This window comes from Phasianus colchicus, chromosome 5 (assembly GCF_987193195.1).
Source record: "Phasianus colchicus chromosome 5, bPhaCol1.hap1.1, whole genome shotgun sequence".
Taxonomy (NCBI): domain Eukaryota; kingdom Metazoa; phylum Chordata; class Aves; order Galliformes; family Phasianidae; genus Phasianus; species Phasianus colchicus.
Genome location: NC_143440.1, coordinates 17,077,830 through 17,095,336, shown reverse-complemented (window position 1 = coordinate 17,095,336; position 17,507 = coordinate 17,077,830). Strand labels below are relative to the sequence as shown.

General features: G+C 46.6%; 1 protein-coding gene across 14 annotated transcripts in view; it reads left to right on the top strand.

Moving 5' to 3' along the window:
* LOC116239022 (USP6 N-terminal-like protein) overlaps positions 1-17,507 on the top strand; it is a 67,641-nt gene that overhangs the window by 34,144 nt on the left and 15,990 nt on the right. For 5 of the 14 annotated variants that reach the window (XM_031609010.2, XM_031609009.2, XM_090140665.1 and 2 more), the window contains 6 exons: positions 2,767-2,878; positions 9,841-10,028; positions 13,948-14,021; positions 14,459-14,544; positions 14,625-14,664; positions 15,059-15,139. In XM_031609010.2, coding sequence (XP_031464870.2) covers positions 13,956-14,021; positions 14,459-14,544; positions 14,625-14,664; positions 15,059-15,139 — 273 coding nt within the window. In that variant the 5' untranslated portion in view covers positions 2,767-2,878; positions 9,841-10,028; positions 13,948-13,955. The remainder of the gene's footprint in view (positions 1-2,766; positions 2,879-9,840; positions 10,029-13,947; positions 14,022-14,458; positions 14,545-14,624; positions 14,665-15,058; positions 15,140-17,507) is intronic. The other 9 variants (XM_031609013.2, XM_031609011.2, XM_090140670.1 and 6 more) reach the window with 3 other exon arrangements.

Sequence of the window (17,507 nt, the reverse complement as noted above, 5' to 3'; positions counted from 1 at the left end):
TGGAAGTATTTGCAGCGAGGAGCCATCTAAATATGCGGACAACTCTGGTTTGTTTTTAGGAAGTGTAGAACCTGCCGCACGAACATGAAGCCAGAAAGACCCTGTGATGTGGAAGTGTGTGTTATTCAGCCTTCAAGCTCAGCTTTTTCTCTTCCTATCCTCATCGTACCTCTCCTCGACTTCATCCTTCTCTTCCCTACCCTGGTGCAGAAATAGGCGGAGCTGTTTTTTGATTTAAAAAGAAAATAAATGAATGCAGAGAGAACTCCTTGACAGTAAGTGCTGCTCATGCAGGTGCCTCGTATCCCATGCACAGGTACTGGACAGTCAATCCTGGTTTGTTTTGGTTTCTTTCCCAAGACACCGCCTACCTGCCTGGCCCCAAGATGGGCGGTTATTGTTTTCCCTTTTCCTTCCGTCCCTTGATGAAGCCCTGGCTTTCAGGGCTTACCGGATTAAGCCCGTCAGTGGGAAATTCTATTAAAAGCTTCCTTTATTTAGACGCCCAGTGATGTCACCACGTGGGCAAGTTCTGTGAGTTGCTCTGGGTTGCATGTGCAGAGGGGAGGCTGTGCCCGTGGGGCTGCGTCGCAGTCGGGACATCCTTCGGGATCTCCTCCTTGAGGACAGCACAGGGAGGTCACCCAACAAGGCTTGGGTTGTTCTCACCTCACCCCACTCTCAGGTGCATCTCCTGAAGGAAGTTTTAAAAGGCTGATGCCATAGCTCTGCCTGTTCTCCTGCTCATCACTTTCCAGGTTAGTTCACTTTCAAGAGTTTTTTCATTGCTGCAGGTAGCAGCTGCTCAGGCTCTGCTCTTCTTTGGGAGGGTTTCTGGATGCATCCCCCAAAGGGCAGTGAGAACATAGGGTAGCAAGGTGCTGGCCTGGAATGGAACCAGTGGGCTGGGCACCACAGTAAGGAACCGGAAGAATTTCAGTTCTATTTCTCGATGTCTCTGAGAGTTACTAAATGGGGACACAGTGTATATATGTGAAGGGTTAGGAGGCCAAAAAATTTATTAGTACTCTACTTTTTTCCGCCATCTCTTCTATTTCACCCTTTTGACAAGCAAGTGGCCTGTTCCTAACCTGTTCCATGCTCACATTAGAACTTGAATTTGCCAACAGCCTTTAGTAAGGACAAGCTGAATGAGATAGCCATTCTTTAAAGCAAATTGGTAAACCAGAGGTTCTGACTTATGCTGTTTCTTGTCCTTTTTATAAGCACTAAGCATGGCCTTTGCCTGTGCTAGTCTGTTCTGTGGCAGCAGGTGATGCTTTTTGGTGTGTACTGCTTTTAGCAGCTCTGGTGTTGGGGCTCAGATGTGTTTTTTGGAGGGCCTGTATGGTGCAAATGAGATATGTTCAGAGCCCCGCTTGGTTTCTGCATATAATGTGATGAGGCTGTCAGCCAGGATGGCTCAGCTTTGAGAGGATAATGCTGACACTTTCATGTTAAAAATATTCTTTGAGCTGTCAGAAAAAATGTGTTTTATTATTAATGCATAGCACTGCAGGGGTCCTGTGAAATGAGCAGAGTTGATGAACTGTTACAAATTAGCAGAAGGCCATATGCAGTATTTATTAAACAAATGCCTGTCTCTGCATAAATCATCTCCATCTGCAGGTTGTACCTGATGGGCACTACATGAGCCACGTCTTTCTGTGGTAGTGCTTGCAAAGAGGAGCATGGAGTGGCTCTTGGTGCCCACTGAGCATTGAAGGCCTCCTCCAGAGGTTTGGGCAGCAGCTGAGCTTCCCCTTTAACCTCCCCATACAGAGGATTTCCCTATCAAACCCAAACGCAGTTTGGATGAGACATGCTTTCTAACCCACACATGCTGATGCTCACTCTGCACTGCTGCTGATCTGCTTGTTGACGTTGTCTCCTTCCCACGTTCTCCGCCTCGATATCCTGAACTATAAAAAATAAAGATAAATCTGGATGGCACAAGCACTGCAACTCGGTACAGGTGGCTAGATGCTATTTCCCTGCAAGTCAGAGGGCATGGATTGAGACTGAATTAATAGCAAAGGACATCAGGATCGAAGGTACCCATGTGGTGATCACTAGCAACAAAATTCAGTGTTCACAGTCCAACCTTAATTTAAAAAGAAACAAACAAATATGTTTTTAACGTTGGGAAGTGACATCTGATAATATTTTCTCTGAAGAATGGGTGTGGGGATTGGGTATTTTCAGCTGCAGCTCTCCTCAAGAATGTATTTTTTTATATGACCATGTCTCAATAAACTTTTATAACAATTTCTTGAAAGCATTTGTAGTTGCAGAAGCTTTTTCAGCCAAAGATGTGTTGCTGAGGGGAGGGGAAAAGGGATTGGCAGCCTGTGTTCTGCTGGATTTGTGTCTGATGGTGGATTTTGGTGTCAAGTGGATATGATTTTAGAACTGGGTGTATCTTGCAAGGGCTTTTCCAAGGCACGGAGATGTCACCTGCTTTTGAAAAGCAATTGAGAATGTGATTTGTGAGATCTCAGCTTTTCAGAAAACTGAGTTTGGACAAGAAGTGTAAAAGAAACTGTACACAGGAATAGACAGAAATGCTGCTGTTTAAGAATCCCATAGAAGCTCGGCATAAAGAAGGGCATCCTGAATTTGAGGTCTGTGTGGAGTGGTTTCATCTGCAGCTCACTATGTGGAGCAATCTGGGACTTTCCCACAAATGTTGTCATCTCTGAGATGGTACAGATAAGCAGATGAACTCCTGCGTAAAACATAAAGGTCGTCTTCATCCATCCACAGGCTGCTGGGCTGCTCCTTCCCTGGTGTCTGAGTTCTGAACCTCAAAGTGGCTGTGGAAAACCTTCTTGAGAAGCGATGGCATGAAGAGGAGGAGCTGCACAAGCACTCTCAGGTTGGGTTGCTGATGCTATCTGACTGTTGATAATTGCTAGTGGAAACGGTTGGGCTGTCGTAAGCAAACTGCTGGTGTTCTGAGCTGTTGGATGCATCTCTGCTCTTGCTCTGATGACTTTGAGTGAGGAGGGCAATTAAGCCACAGGTAAATAATAAGCACTCGCCTGTGTTTGCTGTGAGTACAAAGGATGGTTGGTAAGAGATGGCTGAGCCTTGTCCAAGTCATGTGGTACCTTGTGATGGCATTTCTTTTCTCTGGCCCCATATGTGGAGCTGAGCTGACTTAGTTCAATGTCCTCTAGAATCTAAAAAACCCAAAGCATCCCAGGTCTCTTAATGCAGCTTTAGGCAGTTCCTTGTGAAGCCTGTAATGTGTGCTTGAAGTTGCAATTTGCATCTAAAAAATCTTGCCTTTGTAAGGTAGGAACCTTTTTTTTTTTTATATTCCTAAATGGTAGCATGCTGTTCAGCCAGCTCTCCTGGGCTTCCTTTTAGTTTAACCAGAGCCAGCATCCATCCCTTCCCTGCAGCTGGAGGTTCAAGGCAGCACAGCAAGCATGCAATCCACGCCAGTATCTTGTCCCTTGGGGATGCTGCAGTCCGGAGCATCACTGCATGGGTTTGGGTCAGGTCTTTCCTGACTGCAGCACCTAACATGGAGTTGGAGCATTGTCTGGAGTCTGGGGAAGGGACAAGAATAATGTTGAAGTGGTTGTTCGATTGTATTTTGTTTTTCTCTCGGCACCCAAATCAGTGGTGAGGATTTTCTGTGAATGGGCAGCAGCTTGCAAGGTTAGCTTGGGTAGCGGGAGCTGAGGATTTCAGGTCCTGAGTTGGACAAATCAAGACAGTTGCCTGTCTTGAATTGGGGACCTTAAACCTGATACTCTGATTGCTTAAAAAAAAATATTAAAAATAAAATGTGACTGTATGCTAATGCATTCAGTGCTTTTTCTAGAGCTGTGAGCTTGGCAGCCGGGCCTAATTTTTCATGTGGCACCTGTGTTTAATTCTGAATCTCATTGGCAGGAGAAATGTGGGCTTAGTACACTTCTGTGGCTACTGTAAAAGACCAGTGTCTTCAGCAGTGTGGATTTGGGGGTGATTAGGGGTCTGTGGGAAGGATGCACAGTGCCCAGTGAGAGCAGAGAATGCCTGAGTGGGCAGAATGTTGTCTGGGAATGGTGTGCAGTTCAGCTCCCAAATCACCCAACGCTGCTCCTAGTGGGGAGCAAGAGCTGAGGCTGCTGTTCTGCCAAAATCCCTTCCAAAAGGCGGAGGGGAGAAACAGTCTGGAAAAGCAAATGTTTTGTGATGATGTTGAGCAACAGTAGGTGCTTTTGTTTTCTATCAATGTAAGGAAGTGGGAGAAACGCGTCATCGCTTCAGTGCAGTGCAGGCATAGGGGCTGCAAGAGATTGAGCTCTAAAAGAGACTTGAGATTCTCCTGCTGTAGGGGGTCACAGAGCAGGATTCAGCAGTGAGATATGGGTGACGAGACCTGGAGTGCTTTGGGGAGGGCACCACCTGTGTGCTGCTGCAGCTTGCTTCTATCAGGAGCAGATGTCAAAGGAGAAGGAGGAGAAATGCAGAGAACCTGAGCTGAAGCAGTGTGGTTGTTGGAAACAGGCACCTCCTGAAGCTGCTCTGCAGGCTAGTAGTGATAGGAAAGCTGTCCTGTGGATGTGGCACAAGTGCTGTGGCTTTTGTGTTGCTAAAGGATATGTTTCTACCAAGTACTTGTGTTGTTGTGCTGGAACAGGTGCATGCGCATACACTGCTTCACCTGGGTGATGGAATTATTTCTTCTGGCACCCCTGGATGGGGTTTGGGATGCTTCAGCTCCTGAAATGAGTGTTGGGGATTTCTGTGACCAGGGGGCTGGATGGGGAATCTGGGTCCTAAAGTATGAGGGGTGAGTGAGGTCATAGCTCTCAGGTGCTAAATACATGCAGTGGTGCAAAGTAGTCTGGAAACTGATGAACTTTGCTAGCAATCTTGTAGAACTGAGATTTGGGGAAGTTTGTGCGTGAAATGCTGGTAAGAAATCTGGTTTATCTGCAGCACTTTGGAATAGTTGAGGAGTTTTTAGCTTTCTGTCTGCTTCTGCCGAGCAGTCGTGTTGTCCAAATGCTGGAACCAGGCAGGTGAGCTCCTCTTGTCCTGTTCTCAGCTGGGACAGAGTTGCAGCAACTGTGCCTTAAGGGCTTTGCTCACCTCAACCGAGGCCCTTCTGCTAAATTAAGTGATGATGTAGAGCAAACTGGCTCCAGCTGCTCTCTAAAAAAGCTCTTCCTGCTCGTGACTCGATGTTTGGTTAAAAAAAAAAAAAGGTGCAAAAAAACTCCCATGCAATTGGTATTCTATTTAAAGTCTTATTTCAGCATCTGCAGTCTAGCTCAAGTGTAGATCTTACTTTTTATGTTGGCCCCACTCTTTTCTTTAGGAGAAATAAGAGAAAGCAATTTATTTCTGCCTTTCCTTGTCAAAATACCTTCCACTGTTCTCAGGTGCTTATTTATTGACAAATTCCCTTTTCAGAGTCCTTTTGCAAAGTGCCAGGGTCAGCCGCACCAGATGTAGGATGCATTCAGTTATCCCAGATTTTTATCTTGGAATGTGAAGATTCCCATTTCCCAAACTCCTCCTTCCGAAATCATCATCCTCACTGCAAGTGTTTTTGGTAGTAATTATCTGAATTAACGGACAAGTTTTAAATGATCAGTCTACTTGCTTCTCCTGGATGAATGTTAAAGCATTTTCATGATGAATGAATCTTTCAAGTTCAAATCAACATTGTTTTTCCTTCAGTTGAGCATGTCCACAGTTAAGTCAGACTGTCTCTTGTTTCTTACTGTCCTTTTGAAACCCAGATGATGCTAGAGTTATTTTCATTTGCTTTATGAGGAGAACAGCGTATGCATATAATCACCACTGGCACAGTCTTGCCTTAGCAGAACTGGGAGTTTTTTGCACTTTCTTCATGATGTCAGGGCAGAGCCTTTTCACCATCTTACAATTTATGGATTCATGTGTGTTTTCCAAGGACCAGCTTTACCTTTATTTTCATAGAAGTATCATGTAGATAAATTACCCAGAGGGGCTGGGTCAGAAGGGACCAGGAAAGCCACCCTACAGGCTGCAGTGCCATGTAGCCCATCTCTTTCCAGAGGTGCAAACCACAGGGTAGAAGGCAGTGGAGCTGGAATCATTGCTGTGTCTTCAAGATCTATTTATTCCTATCTGCACCCTCTCCCTAGAACGTGGGTTTCCATCATACCAAATGCTTGTCTTTCCATCATTGCCACAGTCTCTGATCTTCAACTTCTGCCTCTGCTTTTTAACTCACCCAAGAGGGAAGATTTAATTTTTTTGTAATTTTTCTATGCTTACTGTCACTTACCTCGTTTAGTTGTTGTCTGCTGTGGTCCCCTCTGACCTGCTTCTGTTGCTACATTACTCATATCAGAAATGTTGAGCACATGGAAAACTGTAACAGTAGGTAACAGATGCACTGAAAGAGGAGAGATTTAGATTTGATATAAGGAGGAAATTCTTTACTGTGAGCGTGGTGGGGCACTGAAAAAGATTGCCCAGAGTAGCTGTAGCTGCCCCATCCCTTGAGGTGCTCAAAGCCACACTAGATGGCATCCTGGCAGCTTGATTGGGTGGAGGTGTCCCTGCCTCAGAGACACTGGATGGGTCTTTGAGTTCTCTTCCAACACAAACCACCCCATGGCTCTATGATTTCTTGGTCCCTTTCCTTCAGTAGGAGGTAGGAATGAGTTGCTTGAGTTTCACTTTTTCCCATCTCTTTCAGTTGAAGCTATTTAAGATTGCCATGAGGTTCCTGGGCAGAGCTGGTATGGGACAGCCAGGCAGGATTGTTGCTGAGCTCATGGGGTGGTAACCCACCTGGGGGAAGACTGGGAAACACAGCTGTGGAGCCAGGTGAGGTGATGACAACTTTCCCAGAGCTCTGCCTGTTGGTACTGTCCTCAGCCCTTCTCCTGGGCTTATGGCCAGGCAATGAGCTCATGGGGAGGGCTCTTTCCCCAGAAACTGAGACAAATTACTGCCTCATCTTGATGCTGGCATCGTCGCAGGAGGTTTCAAAACTAGACATGGGGAACATGCTGGTCTGGCAAACCTGAACTACTAGTTCTTGATGGTTTATGATGGCCTGTGATGTCAGTGGCTTATGTTGTTACATGGTAGTGTATGCTACAAATTGGTAGAGGAATACAGAGTATGGAACAGCAAAGATCATCAATTCCAGCTGCCAAGTGCAAGGTATTAAGAACGTAAGGTTTTTTGTGTCATTCTGCTGCGTTTAACTATTATTGCAGTAACATCACTGACTTTCAGCTGTCAGCACACTTTTCTCTTCCACGGCTGAGAAGCTGCATGGCTGTCTTTTGTCACACCATCTCCAGTGGATCCATTTTTAGTGTCAGACGCGCACTTTATGTCAACCATGGTGAAGTGGTAACAGCCAAATGCCTTTTGAATTATAAGCAGTATTTTGAAGCTCTGACCAAGCCACGAAGATGTTGATTTCAACAGCATGAAAAAAAGAACAAAAACCAACTGGATTTATTTTTACATTGACTGCCTAGTTGGTGCTGTTTTGTAAGCTGGAGCCTGTGGTGAGTACTGTGTGTGCCTGAAGTCTTCCACTCCAGTTGGATTTTATAAACATGTTTTCCCTGAAGAGAAGAGGGGAGGCTTCTTGTGTGAGTGATTTCCTCAAAGGGAAAACAACCATTACATTTTCTTGTTTATATGTAATGGTGCTTTTGCACAAAATAGCAAAAATTCCTGTGAGCGTTCAGTTTGGGTAATTTTAGGAGTTATCAACAAACAAAAAGGAAGGGAAAGGTTATGTTGTATTAACACAGTCTTTTTTTAATTACTCCTTGGAAACGTTGTGTGTCCTAATGCTGTACTGCGGAGCTGTGAGGGATCGTGGAGCTTGGGAAGACATCTTTTCGGTGCCTTCCCAGCGCTGGATCAGACACTTCTTGTTTCTCTGAACTTTAGTATTTCTTGATGTGATCTCATGGGGTTTCAGTGGAAGGAAGTTAACAGTGGTGATGCTTCAGGGTCCGGAGATGCTGTCTGAAGGTAGCGGGAGCCCAGGGAGCTGCCAGCAATGTATGTGGTCAGGGAGTGTCCCCACAGGGGCTGCCAAGGGTGAGTGGGTTTGGCTGCTGTGTCACCCAACAAACCCATTGCAGTGTCTGAAGGAATGAGAGTGGTGCAGGGAGGACTTCTTTCAAATACGTATTTTCCTAGGAGCTCAGGCATTGGTCTAGTCTGGGTTACTTCTCCTATGCATGGGACATGAGCAGAGGTGAGACCCACGCAGTACACGTCATCTCATTTTAACTTAATTTAGATGCTTGCAGCTTAGGGTTATAATAGCCTTGCAGGCTATTTTCAGCAAGTTTTCTGTGAACGAGCTGTATCTCGTTGCTAGTAGATTTTTAGCTTCCTACCTCTTATTTTCATTGGTTGTCCCAGTGCCTTTATATCATAGGACATTTGTTGTTTCCTTATTTGCACTTTACAAGGATGTGGTCCCACTGTGCCAAGGAGAGCACAGGCTGCTGGCAGCTCAGCATCCTGCCTGTTGCATGCTGAAGTGGAGAGCAATCATTGCTGTACCTTCCGGTGCTTTAGTTAAAGAAATGTAAACTGCTCCTCATTCTGAAGCGGCCAGAAGTCTGCTCCTAAGCTCTGTGTTTATGCACTTTCTTTCCAGGCTTATGCATTGCCCAAAAAGGGGGATTTTTGGCCTTTATTTATAGATGCTGGAATGGAAGATGGAGGAGAAAATAAGTTTTCAATTCCCATAACAGCACGTGGACTTTGCATTCTCTAACTTCTCTCTCTTTTTTTTTTTTTCCTTAATGAGGTCAAGTAGAAATCATTTACATAGCAGAGCTTCTAAAAAAAAAAAAGAGAAAAATGCATTGCATCTTTTTAATTTTTTTTTTTTAATTCTTTGTAAGATCTAAGAATAACAGCTGCTGAGGCACAGTGTGCAGACCCACAGCCCTGCTCGGGGTTCAGCATGTGTCTGGAGCTGCAGTTTGGCATTGCAGCAGTTGAGCTTTGCATAAGGGCTGGGGCTGGCCTGGTGTAGTGTGAGTGTAGAGGAACTGGGCCTCACTCCAGTCCCTGCTGCTCCTCCTGTGCACGTGTCTATGTGTCACAATGCAGGTTAATAGCCTTCATGTATTTTTTTTTTTATTTTTTTTTTGGTTGTTGCTTAAAATGGAGAGAAATGCCAGTTTTTGAGGCTGTCATAATGACAGCTACACAGTGGGCTCTGTTCTCTGAATTGCTTCATGTTCTTGGATGCAGTGAGTAGAAGTTGCTTGGCTGCAAGGAGTGTGTCTGCTGGGATAGAGGGGCTTGGGGCTGCCAGGGAAGGCCCTGCCACTCAGCAAGGCCAGGAAGCAGCTGAAACACAGAGCCCTGTGCAGGGGAAGCAGCTAGGGGCATGTGCTGGGTGGGGAGGAAGCTCGCTCTGAGCACACTGAGTCAAAAGCTTGAGCACGAGTGGCAGTGGGGGAATGATTTCCCTGTGGTTGACTCTCTCTCTATTACTCCTTATTCCTTCCCCACTGTACTGGGAATCCCAGCCAGGATGGATCTCTGGTGAGACCTCTGTGTCCTCTGTGTTTAGAGTTGCACAGGGGATGGAAATAAGGATGGGTCAAACCAACTCCTCAGCTAGCTTGGGAGTCATCTCCCAGCATGTTGCTAGTAGCACAAGATCCCACCTTGTTCCCAATGAGCTTCCTTCCTTGCACATTGCTACTGTGGGTAGAGCAGCCTGCACAACATCAATTACACCTCGACCCCCATTGCCCACAGATGCTCGGTGCACTGCTGAAGAGCAGCACCGAATGGGATGGAAAGTTCACCAGCTCCTTGCTTCCTTTGCAGTGAGCCCTCAGCAGGAACCAGCCCTTGTCCAGACAGCGGTGCAACAAGGCTGCCCAGGGCTGAGCCGTGAGCGCGTGACCAGGAATCATCGCAAGCTGAGACAGAGGGCTTACTGCTGGTTAGATGCCCAAAAGGGAGAGCACAACTCTGGCTGAACTGATGCATCTCGGCACCTGATATAGGTGCAGGTAAGAGCACGGTGCCTCACATCACCACATTCCCTTTGTCTAATGTGTCAATCAGATCGCCCCAGATTGTTCAGACCTTTGCTGGGCTGTCAATTATGTGGTCATCCTGAATGTTCTGCGTCTGAGCTGCTTGGGACATCACTACTTGCATCACACAGCTTGTACTGGAGACCTTCTCAGCTGTCAGCAGCGCCTCTGCTAAAGGATGGGGATGTGTTCTTGTAGAGGTGGCTGTGATGTTATGATGCATGCGGATATGATGCAGATACAGTGCAAATATAGTGAGACCAGAACACATTTGAGCTGTCTATGATACACCTGTGAGTCATGGAAGGTGATCTATGGGCAGTCATTTGCAGAGGCCCTCAGCTGAGTCAGTCTCCTCCTTAAGATTCATCTGACTTCATGCTCCTCACACTCTTTAGAAAAAAAAATTAACATGCCTGTACGCTCTTGGGTTTGTCGTAGTCAAGGAAGTAAACATGCAAACAGGATCTCCTGTATCTGTGTTCATCCTGCCCGGTAGTAATTTTGTTTCTGAAGCCTTTAGTGACTTTGTGAGCACAATTCTGCTTCCCTTTTTTGCAGCACGGCTGCAACCAAGTACTCACTTTGCCTGATGAGAGATTAGCAGCAAGCAGGGATGGGTGCAGGTCTGCGTGCTTCAGTGAAACCTTCTGGGGCATTTTGAGTGTTTTGTGGCCCACTGCATACTGAGCTGCTGCGTCACCGAGGCTGTGCACTGCAGGGCTTTGCTCTGAGCACTGCCCTGGGACAAGCAGCCTGAGGTCAGCTCTTTGCGCCGTGTTCCTGCAGGAGAAGTGCAGGCTTGTAGCGTGGGCAGCCTGAGGTTTGACGTGATTTGATTTGTTAAAATGTGCTTTTAAAATAGGATGCATAACAGGAACAGAGACCTTCTAAATTTCCGTGGTGGTGGGTGCAGTTGTCAGCTACGTACCTTTTTGACTGTGTCCCACAGCAGTTTCAGTTTGATACCAGCCAGCGTGTTGTGCTGCGTGCCAAGATGTGGGTTTTTTTCGTTTGGCACATTCAGGACTTCAACACATCTTAACCAAACTCATTTCTTAGGTAACAGTTACTAGTGATTGCCCTTCACCCAAGCAGTGATTAGAACCCCCATTGCCATGGGTGCAGTTCTGTAAGGGCTGAGGCAGGCGAGCACATTTCTGAGCTGTGCCTTGGGGGGCAGTGTGCGGAGGAGGGCTGCAGGTGGCCCAGTCAGCTCTGCCTGGGGAAGGAACAGCATTGACTCAAAGGGAAATTGGTTGGTTGCAGGGAAGCTGTGAGCATTCAGCAGTGCCTAGATGGGGAGGTTTAGCAGCAGGGTTCAGCTCACGCAGATAATTGCTGCTTAAAGCAGTGGGCTTAGAAGAAAATTCTGTTTTTCTCAAGCTCAACCTGTGTGCAGAAGGGTGCATCAGCACAACATCACTGCAGCTTCTCCCTCCAGAGGCTGGGAATTGCTTTCTGCCAGAGGTCCCGCAGAAAACTGGTTTGCAAGAAGGTATCTGAGGTGTCAGATCTTGCATCGTGGCTGAAGTGAATTTCTTGTGGGGCATCTCAAGACATAGAATGTCATAGAATATCCCAAGTTTAAAGGGAGCCCCGAGGATCATCAAGTCCTAAACATGCACATTTCAGATGTGCAACTCCTTGCGGTTCTCTATGAAGCTCTACATCGCCGTCAGCCAGGTCTTCAGTGCCTCTGCTCCAGTCCTTGTGCAGAGACTGTACACTTTCATCTCTGCTGTGTGCAGATCCGCGTGCTGCTCTTGCGTCCTGATGGAAGTCCTTAATGGGACTTCCTCCTTGTATGTGCTCGTCAAGCAGTGGGGAGAGAGGATGCAAAGGTGTGCAGATGTATCCTCAGGGCCCCTCTGGAACAGGTAGCAGCATCTGCTTCATCTGCAGGTGCGGGAGAGAACCAGGCAGGGGATGGCTAACGAGTCCTAATGGGGTGAGCTGAGTGAGCAGAGCCCAACTCTTCTCTCTGGTGACAGTGGTACGACCACAAGGAAAGCTCAGTGTCTGCGTTACCTTAAAGTCAAGGAGTACGGAGTGTAGATACCTATATTTACCATTAAATAAGATGATAAGGATTTCATGGAAAAAAGAATCTGAGACATCTTGGGAAAAGTTATAACAGTAAGTCTGACTTTGAAATAGCAATGTTTGCAAAAAGTCGTGGAGTTCAGATGGAGACACCTGGCTGCAGCCAATACCTAAAATCTCATATGGCAAGCTAGCAAAGGAAAGGTTGTTACCATCTAGGCTCTCGTAAATGGGATATTTTGTGAAGAGTTTGGGTTTGCTGATGGCTAGGGCAGGGTTCAGTGTGGGCAGACAGTGCAGTACAGAGAAGCAAAGTCATTACAGGCGTGTTCCAGGTATGAGGTGCAGAACTGGCTGCTTTGCACCAGTTCGAGGTTTCTGGTTGCAGGGAGCCTTTTGCAGAGTCTGGAGCCAAAATACATGTGGTGTTGCTGCTTTCTTCTGCTATGTAAGCCTTCCTTTCTTACCAAATAGCTCTTCCTCTGGTTATTCTATTACAGTGTGTGGTAGAGATGGTCAGAATAATTTCCACTTCATAAGCGTCTTAAAAAATCATGCATTCAGTTTGACATACAGTTTGTTCTTGCCCCCAGCCTGCAGAAAATTTGTATTTTCAGAAGCACCGTAAGTATCTTGTTTGAATTCTCCAGCCTCATAACAACCCAAAAGTGGTGTAAGAAGGAGGTGGGGCAGGAGAGCAAGTTTCCTTTGATTCAAATTTCTCAGAAGGGGAGCATGGGAAGCAGTGATCTTCCCTTCTTGCTTCCCCATTTATCTCTAGTGGCTCTAGTGTCCGATCTGTAGTGATCCTGAAATTAATGAGAACCATGCAAGCAAATGGAAAAGGACATCACCATTATCAAATGGATCTGTGAAGTGAAAATGAGGGAGGTAGTGCTTTTCTTCCTATACTGCAGCCTGCAGAGGGTTAGGATTTGCTGTGTTGTGTTCCTCTGCCCCCAGCACGGGGCAGGATCAGCACAACCCACTCCTGCACAGCGCACATGGGCTGTGCCACATGATTCATTTTGCAATTTCTTGCAGGATTCTGTCCAACTAGGGATCCCATGTGTTCCTTTCAAGCTGGACAATAAATCTCTGGACTGTATTATTAAAGTCATTTAGCTTTCAGATGCTCTGGGTGAATCACTGGATGATTCATCTGTGGCATTGGGAGAATAGTTTAAGGCTGTGATGGTCCTTAATAGCTTTTTCCCAACCCTGCTGAGTTGTCTTACAGCAGGCAAAATAGGCAAAAATCTCCTTTGAGCAGACAAAAAGCAATCTAACAAGCTATTCTAAGAGGCTTTGTGCTCCTAAGTGTGTAGACCTTTTTCAAAGGCCATCAGAGTACTGATGCTAGTCCCAGCTCCCTCCCTGCTCCTCAGAGTGCGCTGTCCATCTGGAACCTGTTGCTGGCAAAGCCACAGCCATGTGAATGATAACGCAGCACAACTTCCAGTGCTTATCCTGTCTGCAGCTAGTGGGCTTCAGAATTCATCAGCACTGCTGGTTTGCACTTCTCAGTTTTACTTTCTGTCTTCTGTACAGCATGTGAGTGTGCAGAGCATCTCCCACTCCAGCTGCTGTATAGACAGAGATCCTGCTTGCTCCATTGCAGTTGTTTCTCAGTATAGAGTGAGGAGCTGGCAGCTGTGCTGTGTGCATGTGAGTTCCATGCAGGTTCTGTATGGAGGCTTCTCAATCTCAGCCTCATTTTATCTTTTGGATAAGGCTGGGAGCTAAAGTTGTCAGCAAAGCTTTTCCTATTTCCCTAAAATATTTCCTATGCTGTGTACAGTTTTACTTATCTCTTTTTCTAATTTTTTTTTGCTCTGCTTTACAGCTTCTGACATGAAGAAAGATATAGACACTTTAATAACCCAGGAAAAAGCGGAGATCATTGCCAAGTATGAGAAGGTACCAGCCATGTGTTTTTCCCCAGTACACTAGCTAAGGCTCGGGATATTTGGTCAACGGGTCAAGCAAGGATGCTTTGAAGGATTGCTGCAGCAGCCGAGCTCTTTCTGCTTGCTTCTGCCTGCCCATCCTCTCTCACAGTCTCTTGGATCCCATATATACTCCATACAGTCATGGAGGCCCTGGGTTTCCAGTGCCTCCGTGTCTCTACTGAAGCTAGGATGGTGCGTGCCCAACAGCACTGCCTGCTATGATGTGCAACCCTTTCTGAGCCCATAGCAGTGGCACCTCTGTAGACTTTTCTGTTGATTGTGTTGCATTTTTTCTCTTTAGAGTAGGTTTTGGTCTGTATTGCTGTTGTTCTGTGCTTTCTAGCATACAGGCACTGGGGTATTTCCATCCCTGATGTGGCTCATTGACCTTCCTTCTGCTTTCAGGGCAGGCAGGAGGGAGCCACGATTGACCCGTGGGAAGATGCTGATTTCACGCTGTACAAAGTTACTGACCGCTTTGGGTTTCTGCAGTAAGTCCTGCTCTTCTCTTCCACCCTCACCATGCACACTGCTGTCCCTATGGTTAATATGTCACCCCTTGCTTTTCCAGCGAGCAGGAGCTGCCAACCCGCACCGCCTTGGAGGAGAAGGTGAGAGCTGTCAACTTTGCCAGTGTGGGTACTGGGTTCTTGTAACTTCACCTGGGGACGAGTTATCCCTGTTTTTAGTGATTTGAGGCTAGCTGAACCTGGAAGGATTTTTTTTTGTTGAGAAACGGTCCCTTTGGAAATGCTTTCTGCATGTTAAGCCTGTGTCTCTCCTTGTTTATACAATGCCTTTTTAATGACTGAGAATTGAAATTGCCAGCTCTTGCAAACACCTCTGGGTTATTCCTGTCTCCTGTGAGAGGCATTTATATGCAGCTGAATGTAAAGTTCAGCTGTCAGAAATTTAAACCAAAAGAGAAGGAAATCCTTATCTTTCAGAAATCGTATTCTAGCTTTTTTCTTAAATTTGTCCTGTCTTTTTCCCCCCTCCCACCAGCAAAAGCAGCAGGAAATTGAGCGTGTGGACAAGTGGCTGAAGATGCTGAAGAAATGGAGCAAATACAGAAACAGTGACAAGGTAAGGTGGAAAAAAAGAGCACATGCAAGGAGGGATGCTCTGGTGACTCCTTTGAATAAGTCAGGCTTCCAGAGAAAGTTAAGAGAGAAATCAGAGATAGATGGAAAATATTGACTAATTCTACCCGTTAGTTAATCTTTCCTTAGATTTGCTGGCTTACCAGTAGAGGGAAAATTCTGCTCTGACTCAAATATGATGAGAAATTCTAATTGCTGCCTAGATGTTTGCACTGACACCTGTGCAGGCAGATGTGTTTGTGTGGCCAGCTGGGTCCCTGCTGCACACTGCAGCACCTGAGCATGGCATGGACAATGCAGTGGGTACTGCTGATGTTCCTCCTGGTTTTCTCTCAGGGGTGAGAAATATCAGTCTAGGACGTGACCTAGATTTTGGGTTTTGCTCCCTGCTTTGCCCGTGTCAAAGCCCTTTGACTGCTTGCTGAGCCTATTGGTGTTCACCCATCTGTGGAAGGCACATGTGGAGGCATTAACCTTCTGTGTTGGATTTGACTTTAAGTAAACTGCATCAAACACCAGTGCAAAACCAAATTAATTTTAATGCATAATATTTGTAATAAATTCCTAGGACAAACCTCTTAAAGCAAAAAAGCCTCAAACCTGATGGCAGACTTCAGACCCTTGCTGAGCACTGTCGGAGGCACTGTGCTTCATCTGCCTGCATTCAGAAGCTCCATGTGTTGGCTCCCTCAGCCACCTCCAGAGGATGCCAGCACAGCTGCTGTAGGCTGCAATGGGCAGCTTGGAAACAGAGCATCCTCTTCCCTTATCACTGGCAGCCTGGAGCAATTTGAAGTTCACCCAACCAAAGAACAGCAGTAGGCTCCTCTTCTGTTAAATAAAATCTTATTTTTGTTACAACAAGAATGGTACTGAAGATAAGCTTGGGATGTTTTAGTCCCTCTTCTCGTTTCAGTGCTGTTATAATTATTTTCTTCATCAGTGCTGTTCTGTGGGTGGCAAAAATGGAGGCTCTCCTGTGGCCTTGACTTCTCTAATTAGAACTTAGCATTAATTGTTCTGTGGTCTCATGGACATAATACCAAATTCCAACAGTGTTCAGGGAATCCCAGCAGGCCCTGTTGTGTTTGGTGTGTATCGAGCACACATTGGTTCTCCTGTGTCAGCTTGGGTGGGCCAACAGGAAGTTCAGGTGCTGAAGGAGCACAGGATAAACCAACTGCCTTGGTCCTTTGTCAAAGTGATGGGATTCCCATGACCAGCCCCGGGGTTGATCTTAGGAAGCACTGAAGAGCAGGATTTTTGTGATCTGGCCGCTCGCTGACTTTCAGCTGAAGGCTGGAGAGGTGCTTGATCAGACATCCAACAGCAAGCCACTCACAGGTCCCTGTGTCAGAGAATGTAAAGGAATAAATGATGTTGCTATTTATAACAGCCCGTGAACGGTCCCTCACTCCAGGACACAGAAGTGGCATTGTCCCCTCTAGGACTTGAGCCCCCCCAGCGGCTGAGGCACAGTGCTTGGCGGCAGCCTGGGAGAGCATGAAGCCAAAGAGCACAAAGCAGCTTTGAGTCAGGCCTGGCAGCCTGCTGGCACTGCTGGCAGGAAGCTCCGTGCTGCTGCTGTTACCATCAGTGCATGTATCAGAGCTACCCTGTGGAGCTCAGTGTGGAGTGGCAAGGAGCAAGACCTCAAGAAGCACTGAAAAGTACTTTACTTGGATGTGTTCTCCATCCCTGTCAGTCCCTTGCATGGAGCACACCGCCATCTGCATTGCTGTTTTGGAGGAAAGATGCTGCTCTCTTAGAGCTGTACAGCCCAGTGCTTGATTGGCAGCACAAAAGCTGCTCAGAGGTTGGTGCTGTCATGAGCTGGTGGCTGACACAGCTCAGGGGTGGAATTTAAAGGATTGCGAAGAAAGGACTCAGATTTCATCTTAAGAAGAAATCTTTTACTGAAGACAGGCGCCATCTCTTTGTCCTTGGTTTTGACACAGTCTGTTCAGAAGGACTCTGGACTCACTGTGTTGCCATGTGTGTTTTTCAACGTCGGCATGGAGCTCAGGTTGTTGCCTTGGCTTGTCTGTTTTGGAATGGGTAACTCACATCTTTCCCAGCTCCAGAGATACAGCAGCACAGGCTCCTGCAGTGTGCAGCAAGTAATACTGAAGGCTACCAGAGCTTCTCTAAGAGCACCCGCAGGGGCTTTCTGCTGGAAAGGTGAAGGGCCATGGTGTAACTGTTTCTGCCACCTCTGAGGAACGCTGCACCCTCCCTGGGGATGCTCCCTGTCTCCAAGCTTGGTTGACGTTAGCTCAGTTTCTAGCATGCATTCCCACCTGCTACTGGCCCCTGTCTTCGTGATGTGGTTGCTGCAGACTGTAAGAGAC